The sequence below is a fragment of the Juglans microcarpa x Juglans regia genome, chromosome 4D, assembly GCF_004785595.1.
Source record: "Juglans microcarpa x Juglans regia isolate MS1-56 chromosome 4D, Jm3101_v1.0, whole genome shotgun sequence".
Classification (NCBI taxonomy): Eukaryota; Viridiplantae; Streptophyta; class Magnoliopsida; order Fagales; family Juglandaceae; genus Juglans; species Juglans microcarpa x Juglans regia.
The window spans coordinates 35,116,622-35,129,170 of record NC_054600.1 but is presented as its reverse complement, the minus strand read 5'-3'; the positions used below and the strand labels follow the sequence as shown (position 1 = coordinate 35,129,170).

Genomic DNA, 12,549 nt, shown 5'->3' with positions numbered 1-12,549 from the left:
AAGTATTTGGTTGGATATAAGCATGCATATTAAGTTGAGGAGTTTTGTTATACATTAATCATTATTTACCTCCATACTTCACATTTGATAATTTTTTTTAAAATAATGATATACACACAATACATTATACAATATATTATACAACAATGTTATAAAATGAGAGTATTTTTATAAAATAATATTATTTTTATAAGATATTTTATAAAAATACCTTTAATTTAAAATATATTTGTATAAAATGTTATAAAAAATATTGTGTGTAAATTTTTTTTTTTATAAGATATAAAGTGTGAAGTAATGAATAGTGACTGATAAGAATAATTATTATTTATCTAAATGCAATATATTGTTATATGATAGAATAAAAATATCATAAAATTATCGTGAGAGATACATACTCGAGGAGAGTGGAACATATAAATTTTCAAGTTTTTATTATCATATCATATTTTCAAGTATAAAGAAAACCTTTAACATTGTTTAAATGAATTATATATTGACGGAGAGACTTTCGTTACTCTTTACCGTTGGGCTTACGTTGGTATCTCTTGAGTCTTGAACCTTTCTGGTGAGTCTAGGCCACGCACAACCTCTCGCATGGTCCGAATTTTGGTCCAAAGACGAACGTACGTGTTCTTTTTTCTCACAGCACACTCCTACGGAGAAAAGCACCCCTCTCCGAAGACAAAGACCTTCCCCCTCCGGCGAAACTTCGACTTAAAATGGGGAGCGAGGAAGAGAGACTTCTAGAGAACCAGCTGGAGTTTCAATTGCAAGATCAAAGAGATTCACTTGCTACTCTAAACGAAGCCCTAGCCTCTGACCCCGCCAATCCCGAGCTTCTCTCGGTACGTCCTCTCTTTTATGCGGCCCCTTTCGTCACCCAACGATTTTTTTTTTTTAATCATAGGGTTTCCGTCGATTGGGAGTCAATATTTCGATAATATCAAATTAACCAATGAAATGTGGTTTTTGAACTAGGAAGAAGAGTTTTTGCTGGTTGTCCAGTCCGAACAATCATTAATGTCGGTATTGGTTTTGCACTGCCAAATTGTTTCTCTCTAGTTTAACTGTTTTAAGGGTTTATTGAAGATCGGGTGTGCCCATTTTTGTACATATCGAAGCTTCGGTATTTCAAACTTTGAATTCAATTTTGTTAAAATTAATAAAAACGGCGTTGCTTTACCGAGTTATTTCACTGCTCCCTCCCTTTGTGTACGTTGGTTTTTTTTCATTGCCTAATTTTTCCACTAGCTGAAGAGTATAAATTTTTCAAAGGTGTTGGATGCATTGATGTTTATTCACTTTGGAACTCGTTTCAAGACGCCACAGTTAAATTGCAGATACTTTTCTTTTGATTTCATTATGGCTCCTGCTACTTGATAGACTCAACTGTTATGTTCACTCAGGTTCATGAGGAGCTTGTTCAGGCAATAAAAGATGCAGAGGAAGGACTTTTTCACCTAAAGCGTGCACGATTGCTACGAGAAGCTGATTCGGCGCTCCATGGTTTCAACCCCACATCTGAGGATGTTAAAGTCGAGCCTCTTGACTCAGCAGACATTGAACCGGAACCACTGGAGGAGCAAATTTGCTCGGTTGGATCAAAATGTAGATTCCGTCACACTGATGGCCGATGGTACACGGGTCGAGTCGTTGAGTCAGACAGTTTTGATTCTGCAAAAATTTCTTTTCTTACACCAACAGCCGAAAATATGTTGGTATGCACAATTTTTTTATCCTCTGTTTTCTGCGTGGCCTTGTCAAAATCGTATATTTCCCTTTTGATTTTGGGGAAAAAAAAATCTTTCGCTTCTGTTTTCAACCATGTATTTTGTGGTTGCATGCACAAATAATGCGTGTATCTCCATAACATATTTGATGTAGGTGTTAGTGTCACATGGCATTCTACTCGAGGGTTCCAGAAAGCTACATTTTAGTTATGAGATATGAACTTTACTCGGGATTTATTCAGTTATTATAGTGTTCAGTAAAACAAATGACATATGCCACGCATAAAAATTGAATTGCTCTTATTTTTAGTAGAAAAAAGAAATCCATGATATCATTAGTCACTGGGTACTGTACACAAAAATTTATTGTCGTCTTTGGTTGAACTTAATGATTACTCCCTAAAACATAGATATTCAACATTTGAATTGTTCCTTGCAAGTTTAGAGTCATAGAAGATCTGATGTAAGCTAGTTTTGGGGGAAGCGTGGCGGGTGTAATAATTTGAATATTTTATTGTTTGTTTTATACATGTGTATAAATGCATGGATACATGTAAACAATACATCATGTATCTTTCTCATCTGATAGTGTTACCTTTTGCTGGGGAACTTTGGTAGCAATTACAAAATGCCTGTTAAGCACCTCTAACATAGATTATAAGAATGTACAGACACGTCTGCACATGCAATTACAAGTTTAGTGAAATGGATTTTATTTTTCTTGTAAGAGAAAAGCAATTTACATAATGTTGTTAGGCATCAGTTTGTGCTACCATAACTGAAAAATAATTTGCCTAGGCTGTTGAGTAAAACACCATGGTACTTGTGCAGATGTGCAAGTTCTTTCTACAACAACGATGTCGATTCGGTACTAATTGTCGCTTATCACATGGTATGTTGCAATTGTTTCAATTATATGAGTAGAAATCTTGCAATTTTGTTTTAAAAAATGTTACTTTTCTCATGTGTGCATTGTTATTGCCATTCATTGCAATGCATAGTATGAGGTGAATGGGAGGATATAGGCTGCCTCTTATGTTAGAAAAGCAGCTTGCAGATGAAGGTCATTATGATGTACCTAGAAAATCAAAGAAGCTTGCTTGGTCTCGAGTTTGCTTTCTATAGAAGGTGATAGAATTGCTTGGCATTAGTCTTGCCAACAGAAGAGAAATGTGGCAACTGTGATAGAACTATTCACAATATGAATTCATGGTTTTTTAATCAAATGGTGCAAGCTTTATTTGCCTGTTATACATCTATTATGGTGTCACACGGCAACTGTGTTCTATCATTGTCCTTGTATTTATCATTTGCTCATGTGGTTACTTCCAGCTTCTTAAAGCGTACATGGGTTTGATGAGTACAGGTGTTGATGTCCCATTGGCCTCCTTGAAGAAGTACATCCCAACAATTTGGGATCAGTCACTTGTGGGTTCCAGTATTTGGGCAATATCAGATAGTAAATCTGGCATTTGGAGAGAAGCTGAACTTGAATCATGGGATGACAAACTTGGAGAAGGGCAAGTTGTTTTTCGAGATGATGGAAGCTCTGCAAAGCTTGGGCCAGATGCAATCTCATTATCTGAATATGCCCAAGTGAGTGATGATGAGGAGAGTGATTCCGGCTCTGAACAGTCTGATTCTAGCAATTATGAAGAAGATTCACAAGGTATAGGGTTTCTTGAAAGCACCACCCAGCAGAGAGGAATCCAGACAGAAACTACCATATTTGCCAAGTGGGAGAATCACACCCGGGGTATAGCTTCAAAAATGATGGCCAATATGGGTTATCGTGATGGGATGGGTTTAGGAGCTTCTGGACAGGGAATGTTGAATCCCATCAGTGTGAAGGTCCTTCCGCCAAAGCAATCTCTCGATCATGCTCTTGAATCTTGTGAAGGTGAAGAGACCAACGAGAGTCAAGGGAAGAAGCGGAGCAGAGGTGGTAAGAGGAAACGTGATAAGAAGTTTGCAGCATTGGCTAGGGCAGCAAAGGAAGAAGAGGAATTGAGACCAGATGTCTTTAGTCTTATCAATAACCAACTCGCAATGCATAGTGAAGCTCTAAATGGTGGGTCAGGAAAGAAGCATCAAAATAGATGTTCTGGGGAGGGGAAGAAAGTAGATAGGCGGGCTCTGATTGCTTATGATGATGAGGTAAAGGACCTGAGGATGCGAATTGAGAAGCTTGAAGAAATGGTTAACAGAAACCGGAAGGAGAAGGTGGTTTACGAAGCTGCCATGAGAAAATTAAACGAGACTCGGAAAGCTTTAGCGGAGGCTGAGGCAGCTCAGGCATCAGCATCAAATGCAGTTGTAAGTGGAGAAAAAGAAAAAAGATGGCTCAAGTTTTAAGATGGTTGAATTATACTTTTCACCCACAAACTACCAACTGTTTTTCATTTTGCACCCTAAACTTTGTATGCCAAACTACATATATTTTTCAATTTGGACTCTCGGTCAGTATCTGACCGTTAAATGAATGATTGGCCACGTGTCACAATCTTAATGTTAGATCTTAACTGAGGGTGTAATTGAAAAATATAGGCAGTTTAGGGTGGAAGCTGAAACTTTTGGTAGTTTGGGGTGCATAGTGAGAAACAAGTGATGATTTGTGAGTGAAAAGTGAAGGAATTTTTTGTATAGTTTATCGATAACCATGATGAGCAGAGATAACTTTTTGGCACATGGATTGTTGTAGATGAATAGAAGGCTTTCAGCCACGAGGTTAGCCTAACTTAGGGTCGTTATGAAGCTTCTTTCTCTGACCGCAAACAGTTACACTTATTTTACGTTGTTTTTACCTGTAAGGAGCAATTGATCAATTGTAACTTGTTATTAATTCTTGAATTTTAGTGCTGGTTATTTGTACTTGAAAGTAGCCGGGCCCGCTTTCCCGTTACTCATTTAAATAGGCTGGAAACTAGCTTGCTTTCTTCAGTGGCACAGGGTTGTCACTTGTCAGTAATCCCCGCTTTTTTTAATCCCATCTACACTTTAAGAGATCATGGTGACAGCAGGTCGTCCGACGTATTACATCATCATCATTTACTAATTTCAGTGATCGTATATTTATTTATTAGTAACGTTAGATACAAATTTTAAATAAACAAGTTTCATTCAAATTTTTTATAAAATAATAAATTTTATTAATAAATAATAATTTTTTTTACATTTTTTTAAAATAAAATTTATTTTTTTACAAAGACTTGTATAGAATTTATCTATTTGAAACTTTTAAAAATCATTTCCCTTTATTTATTTATCTTAATTTGTAAAAGACTTGATTGCCTTTCAACTCAATTGGACTCCAACTATCAGGCAGCTGTTGGGGCTAGATACTAACGCACAAATCGCAAACGAAGAGAGTTGGCTGTGCTAAATCTCGGTTCAAGCATGACCACGGCTGAAACAGGCGAAATTGATCGACTCGAAGCCGACAGACAGATAAATGGTATAAATTTGAGAAACATTTGCAATAAAAATCTTGATGGTAGAATCAACTCCAACGCCACAATCTACATTGGAGTGCCACATTATATTTTCATTGTCCTTTGTAATCCTATGGGTTCTTTTCCTCCCTGAAGTAACAAACGTACCGTTTGATATATTACAATCTCCTATGTGTCCTAATGAAGTTGGTTGTATTCAGTGCAACGGCAGTTGAGCATCCATAAGCTCCAGCAGAGCACACGGTTGCCAGTACTAAAAGAAGGGCCTTCCACTGCCTTCCAGACACTAGGATTGCCAATGCGGTCAGTGTAAGAGCCATAACAGAAAGGGCATTTTTCCAGGCTTGGAAAGCTTTAATGACGGTTCTGCATCCCTTGCAATGGATTACATGCCGGAAATACCGGTTTGCCAAGTTTGGAGCATACATTGATCCAATCCCTCCCTTAGCTGGTGCAGATGCTGAAACTCCGGCAACCAGTCCGGCCGGTGCATGTTCCACCACAGCAGGCTCTTTGGGCAATGAAATGGTGCTGTGCCCAAAATGATAAGGCATTCCATGCCCTACTTTGTCCATCCACTTACGGTATTCAGCTACCCATGTGTCAGAGGATTTTAGATTAAGGTACAGCTCCTTGGTGGCAACTTTAGACTTCATTAGAATCTCATTTTGGGACGAGAGGAAACCCATATCTTGCTCAAAGACCTTAGCTCCATTCTGATGGAAGTACCATTGTGGGAACAACTTCGCCAAGGGGGATCTTTTTGTAGTTCCAAACCTTACAATAAGCATGGATTTCCCTTGCCCAGTTGGTCTACAAAGGAATAGGCCTGTGAAGTAATGCTTCTCCCCATTCTCATCAACAAGTTCCCGGTTATTTTGAAGAACACAAGGTGCTTCAAATCGTAAGAAATTTGGCAGAGGTTTATCCTTTGCTTTACCCCACCAGCCCGCAAATCCTCGATCAGTACGTTCAGTCACCTCAAAACCTAATGGTTGAGCATCCTCCCTTTTTGCACTCCAATCTGTTCTGTCATGTGAAATTGGAATGTGGGCGGGATCCATGAGGTTCTCAAGAAGTATGGAGTGATCATAAGGAAGCTCGTGGGTGGTGGAAGTATCCTGAAAACCTGGCCTGGCAAAGTTCTCAAACCAGGGTAGTTTATTAAGGTTCGGTGGTGTCTTCTGTGACATCCATACCCACACAACACCTTGTGAGTCTCTCACCTCATACGTTCTGAGGCAAGCTGATCGAGGAATCTTGGCCTCAGCTGGAAGCTGTGGCAGATATGTTTGAGATCATTAGCTTGGATTTGGGAAGTAGATGAGCATTCCTGGTAATCAAAAACAAAAATGGAGACAATGTAAACTAAGACATACCTGGGGTATCTTCACACATTTACCATCGCCTTCAAATTGCCAGCCATGGTACAGACATTCTAGTCTTCCATCAATCAATTGGCCTTCAGATAACTTTGCTAACCTATTGCATCAAGCAGTGAATAAAGGTAAAAGTTTTTTTCATCATGGAGTTAATATTTCAGAAGCTACCATGCTTTCATCAAAAGTATGACATGATGAAGATCTTATATCAACGATTCAAACTGCAGAACACAGTATCATAACAAGAAACAAAGAGAGTTAGAAAGGTATTTCAGTTTCTTTTAGTTGGTCATCTAATTCAGGCGTAGCCCATGCGCAACAAAATAGCCGCTATATTAGCTTGTAAACCAATACCAAAAGTCAGATTTAATGGCTTGACCATGATTATCCTTGATGAAGTGTTTGCGCATTCATCAGTTTTTTACTCCATCCTTTCATTTGAAGTAGAATCAAACTCAATTTTATGATCCTACGTGAGCGCAGTCAAACTCAAAAGTATCCCTTTCGAGAGCCAATCCATGTTTGGGTTGCTCGAAACCCGAAATAGAGAAACAAAACTGAATCTATATTCTAATTTTCTCGATTCCTCCGATATATATCTGATACAGTTCAATGAGATGATGGTGGAATCTTTACCAGACTTTACCTGTGGGGGCAGCGATCCTCGTAACAGCGAAGCTGCCGATTCCCGTCCCGATACAAGACGATATGCTTGTCATACACGGTGAGACCCAGAGGTGCGTCATCGGGCACGTCCTGGGCGAGGTAAAGCGGGTACCATTCTTCCGTCCAATCGTAGTCCGCCTCGACCCTCTCACCTCGCCGCTCTTCCTCACTGCCAGGACCCACAAGAACCTTGTGATCACTTTCCTCCTCCTCCTCTTCCTCCTGGTTGGCATCAATTGGAGGCACAGCTTTGATGTCAGCGACTGCACCACACTTGCTGTTGTTTTTTCTTACAAGTAGTGGCTGTCTGAGGGGTTGTGAAAGATAAAGAAGAGGAGGTACTGGTTCAATTAGTTTGTGGGAAGGCGGGGTCGATAGAGAGAAAGAGAGTAAAGTGTTGTGGGAGGGAAATGAACACAGCAAAGCCATTTTTGGCTGTGAAGTGTGACTGGAGAAGTGAGTAGATGTTGTTGCAGAGGAAATGCAAGATGAAGCCGTACACCAGAGAGACAGAGAGATCAGGGTGTTGCTTGCAAGAGTGTGGCACCACTCTAGGCCACACAACTTGGGACTTAAGGAGCAGTTGGTCAATTCCGGTTGGTCACGTAACATTCCTACTGAGGTTCCATGCTAGGGTATTGGTAGTGTGTTCAATAAAGTTAAATTTTAGCTCCAGAATAGTTAAAATGCAAAATAAAATATAACAATAGGCTCAATAAATACATAGTGATTTTAGATTCAGATTATATTATTAACCAAATTTATTGAGTCAAAAGGGCTGATTAAATATTATTTTTAGATTAAATATTATCTTCACGCTCTTGCTTCTCTCCCGGGCAAGTATAAAAAGTCCAAGAAATTACTATGGCCTATCTTTCCTCTCTTTCAACTTGAACAAAACCCAAGCACTGAAGGTCATCGACTCCCACCATCGCAACCGCATAGAACGCCATCGACTCCCAATCGCAACTAGACAGAATGTCATCGACTCCTAGTCACAACCACAGAACACCATTATCTCCCATAGTCGCCACCATAAGCCACACAAACTCTACTTATCTTTCTCTATTTTTTTTTTCATGGGATGCCAATAACTTGATTTCAGGATTCTTCCAGCTGAACTTGATTTCTGGATTATAGGATATTGCTATCTTTCCTAGCGAATGACCTTCCAAACTCTTAACTTTTTCCACATCCTAGGTTCTACCTCCATAAAATCAAATATCTTTCTGATTCAAACTTAGTTCGAAAAAGCATAGGATTTAATTATTCTCTTGAGTTAGACGAAAAGGCATAGTTTTTTTTTTTCTTGGGATTATAGGAACTTGACTTTGGATTCTTCTTTAGTTTTAATATTTTAATAAAATAGTGAAAGATTTGTTAAGCCTGTTATTTTATATTGTTGAAAAGTGATTAACTAAATTTGTAAAAGTAAATTTCTTAATCAGATTTTGACCAAAATTTGTTGAGCTTACTACTAGTACTCTAAGTTGTTAACAGGAAAAAAACACCTGTGAGGTGTACAAGACATAAAATACAATAATAATTCTAAACTCCTCATATATTCATATCGAAGATGGGTACCGATGAATTTTTTTTAATTTTTATATTTAGTGATTAAGAAAGTATTTTTAAAATAATAGTCACGAATTCTTTTAAAAAATATATAATGATATGGAAAAAATGAATAAAAAATAATAAATTTTTTTTTATAACTTGTCGATAGCCATCATCGTGCTGCACCCACCAAAATGCAACGACTCATAACCAAAATGCAACGACTCATAATTGTTGCAAGGAGCAATGCCGGGGATAAGATGTTGTAAGGAAAATTCTACTTACAATCACTTTTGCATACTTCTTACGCATTTCACTAATATATGTATTTAAGTATAACGATATAAATGATAAATTACATGTTAATATGCAGTGTAGGGGATGATAAGTAAATTTTTCTTTATAAAAAGTGGAATCTATTATAAAAGGTACATTTTTCATTTTTTTAAGATATAACATCCGTAAGAGATTCGTATTTTTTTTATTTGTATAAATTTAAACAACTTCTGCTACATTTTATAAATAATAGACATAAAAATTACTTGGAATATTAAAAGTGACTAAAGCTCATTTAGAGAGTGAGATGAAATGAGAATTATGTTAATTGTAATAAGATAGTTTTAGTTAATTATTTTTTGGATTTTAAGAAATGAGAGAAAAAAAGTTGAATAATAAATATCATAAAATTAAAATATTGATAGAATATAGTGTTATAATATTATTTTTGTTTAATGATTTGAAAAAGTTGAATTATTTTTTATTTTTTGTTTAAAAGTTTGAAAAAATTGTAATAATTAATTTAAAAATATTGTATTTGAATGTCTTCAAGATGAATACCTTATTATTTATCGGTTTATTTCTACAAATAGTATTATTACGTTATGCCATGTCAACTATGACGAATATGTTTTTTCAAAAAAAAAAAAAAAACTATGGAAAATATGTCCTTTACACCTACATGCAAGCTTGATTAGTTCAAAATTTGTGTATTTGAATGCATTCAAGATGAATAGTGATTACCATTATTATTTATGGATTTATTTCTGCAAGCAGTATTATTACGTTATATCATATCAACTATGAAGAATTTGTTTTTTCAAAAAAAAAAAAAAAGAAAAGGAAAACAAAAAAAAAAAGAACTATGAAGAATATGTCCTTTACACCTACATGAAAGCATAATCTCTCTCTTTGAAGTGGTGCTGGCGGCCGGCCGGGGTGCATGGGCGAGGATCGCCCTTGGATTTGTGTATGTATGTGTATATATATATATATATATATATATATATATATATATATACACACTATACATAAAATCATTATTAACACGACGTTATTTTGATAACAAAATTATTTTTAAAAAATAACGTAAAAAATGACGTTGTTTTAAAAAGGTTTAAGTTTAGAATTATTTTTAGATAATTTTTTTCTCTCTTTCTTCTTTGGCGATGCGACGATAATCCAACGATGTTTATGTTCTTTTCCTTTTTTTATTTCCTTTTTTTATTTCCTCCTATATGAGTTTATGGCACATGTATTGTGTTTGGGTTTTTGTTTTTTGCTAATTTTGATTGATGTAGATTTGAGATGGTTTTGTAACCCTTTTTCATTGTTAAGATGGTTTTGGAACTTTGTTTGAATTTTTTTTGTATTTTTTCGGTTGGGACAGTTGTGGATGGCGATGGTGGTGGCACCCCTTGTTGATGCGGGGGTGGGGAGGGGTCACCCTGTGAGATCTCTAGTTTCACTTGAATTTTAATCCTTATTATTTTGAGGTGTTATTTTGTTATTTTAATGTGTTAATTAAATATGTTATTTGTTTTGGTATTTTATTTTAAATTTAATTTAGAGAATGTTATTTTAATTATTTGTATTGTTTTTATTTTTGGACTTGTGTTTATTTTTGGGCTTTTTATTTGCTTGATTATTTATTTGGGCTGTGTGTGTATGTGTGTTTTTCTCTGTGGGCCGTGGGTGTGTGTGTGCATTTTTGGTGACCCAAGATCCAGCCCAGCCCAGCAGGGGCCCAGGCCTTGTGCGGAACACGGCCCAGCCGTGCGGCCCATGAGAACCCAGTCTCTTCAATGAGAAACGGCGTCGTTTTGATGGAGCCCTAGCTCCATCTTATTTCCTTCTCTCGTGCCGCACTCTGCTACCCTCCTTCCCGATTCTTCTTCTTCCTTTTTCTTCTTCATTTCTACTTCTCCCACCGGATCTCCCGCAGCTACTGCCGAAAATAGATCCCAGCCGAGAGCCACCTCCACCTACGTCTCACTCTCTCGTGTCGTTCGGCATGCACCTCGAAGGTTTGCTGTCAACCCGTGGCATCGCACGGTCAATTGCTCTTCCGCAAGCTCCTCAGTGGCGATGGGCATGGCTTCCGTGAGTGCCGTCGTGCCACGCGTCTGCGAGAGGACTTCTTTTTCTCCACGGCATGCTGCCGTTATTTCCTTCCTCCACCGTGCGACACGCACACCATGCGAACCGCCACTTTTGTCCTATAAGTAGACCACGGCTTCTCATGGTTTGGGGATCTCCGTTCGAGTGTGTTTGGTTTTGCTTTGAATAAATTAATCGGGAATTTTGGTGTGATCCGAGAACAACTTTCTCTTGAAATTTCTGGGTATTTGGTTTGTAAATCCGTGAGGTGTTGTGATTTTGCCGAGCTATTTGTGCTTTCAAAATCTTGTATTTTGGTTGGGTTGTTTGTTGAGTTTCCATCTGGTTTTGTTACAACCCGTGAGTTGAGAGAAACGGTTTGTCGGTGTTCAGCCGTGAGACGCCGTCGCCACTGTTGGCAGCACTTCCTTTCACGTGATCTTCCAGATTTTTATCAATTTCATCGTGTCTATGTAATTTTCTCTTTATTTAAATATTATTTGTAATTTCTCAATTTTATAAATAAATTGTTGTATTTATTAGCTTTATAAACTGTTGTTTATTTGTACATTATTGGTTTGTTGAAAATGTATTGTATTTGTTGAAGTGTTGGGCTTTAAATGGTATTGTGGAAAAATGGGCCTTGGGCCGTCAAAGTTGTTGGGATTTTAAATTAGCGGATGTGACTATGCGTGTATTTATGAAATTGTGTTTCGGCGTTTATTGAGAACTTGTAAAATGAATTATTTAAATGCGTATTCTAATAAACTGTTGAAAAGCATAAATTATCGTTTTGTTAAATTATGCAGTAATGTCACGAAGTCTGTTGGATATTGATACTGTTGCGTGGGTGCGTGTGTTTCACGACCCCAAGCCGAGATGAGGCATTATCTCGGTGGAGCTTCTCTGGTCACTCGGGAGTGTAACAGACTGACGTGACATCCTCTGAGTTGTCGCAGGGCGACGACGGGAACGGACGAGACGATAACGCTCTCGTACTGATTCCGTGACCTTTGGCTGGCGAGGTTAGAGGATGTTTGGCCATGTACGCGCTGGGCGCGGAACTGAGCATCGCTCGTTACGAAGTCTCATGCACGGACGTTACCCGTGATGTGACGAAGAGAGCCAGAGTGTGCGGACGGTCCATAGGGGAGACCGTGGTGCATGCGTGAATTCATAATAAATATGAATGAGACAAAAATATGATTTTTGGGTGAAAGAATAAAAATGATATTTTTGGGAAAGAAATGTAAGTTGTTATTTTGTCCGCATGGGAACACGTGTTTGTATAAATATGTTTTAAATCTCTTGGATGTTATTTTGGTTAATTACTTGTTGAGATGTCATAATCTCATAGTGGTGTTTACCCTACGGTTCCGTTTT

The 12,549-nt window shown here is 37.6% G+C and overlaps 2 protein-coding genes across 2 annotated transcripts; one reads left to right on the top strand and one right to left on the bottom strand.

The window, feature by feature from the left end:
- Window positions 1-552: 552 nt before the first annotated feature.
- On the top strand, window positions 553-4,216 carry LOC121260703 (zinc finger CCCH domain-containing protein 22). Its single transcript, XM_041162685.1, has 4 exons — window positions 553-848; window positions 1,410-1,721; window positions 2,565-2,625; window positions 3,100-4,216. The coding sequence occupies exons 1-4, from the start codon at window positions 723-725 to the stop codon at window positions 4,086-4,088; spliced, it is 1,488 nt and encodes a 495-aa protein (XP_041018619.1). The 5' UTR covers window positions 553-722; the 3' UTR covers window positions 4,089-4,216.
- Window positions 4,217-5,185: 969 nt separating this feature from the next.
- Window positions 5,186-7,798, bottom strand: LOC121260386 (protein TIC 55, chloroplastic). The gene is made up of 3 exons (XM_041162242.1): window positions 7,214-7,798; window positions 6,565-6,667; window positions 5,186-6,462 (listed from the first exon to the last, which is right to left on the bottom strand). The coding sequence occupies exons 1-3, from the start codon at window positions 7,660-7,662 to the stop codon at window positions 5,344-5,346; spliced, it is 1,671 nt and encodes a 556-aa protein (XP_041018176.1). The 5' UTR covers window positions 7,663-7,798; the 3' UTR covers window positions 5,186-5,343.
- Between the last annotated feature and the right edge of the window lie 4,751 nt (window positions 7,799-12,549).

Excerpts from the sequence above, each read along its gene's own strand:
- LOC121260386 (XM_041162242.1), bottom strand. The coding sequence starts at position 7,662 with ATGGCTTTGCTGTGTTCATTTCCCTCCCACAACACTTTACTCTCTTTC. Across the intron at positions 6,668-7,213 it reads GAGGATCGCTGCCCCCACAG|GTTAGCAAAGTTATCTGAAG; the intron begins GTAAAGTCTGGT and ends TTGATGCAATAG. Across the intron at positions 6,463-6,564 it reads AATGTGTGAAGATACCCCAG|CTTCCAGCTGAGGCCAAGAT; the intron begins GTATGTCTTAGT and ends TATCTGCCACAG.
- LOC121260703 (XM_041162685.1), top strand. The coding sequence starts at position 723 with ATGGGGAGCGAGGAAGAGAGACTTCTAGAGAACCAGCTGGAGTTTCAA. Across the intron at positions 849-1,409 it reads CCAATCCCGAGCTTCTCTCG|GTTCATGAGGAGCTTGTTCA; the intron begins GTACGTCCTCTC and ends ATGTTCACTCAG. Across the intron at positions 1,722-2,564 it reads CAACAGCCGAAAATATGTTG|ATGTGCAAGTTCTTTCTACA; the intron begins GTATGCACAATT and ends GTACTTGTGCAG.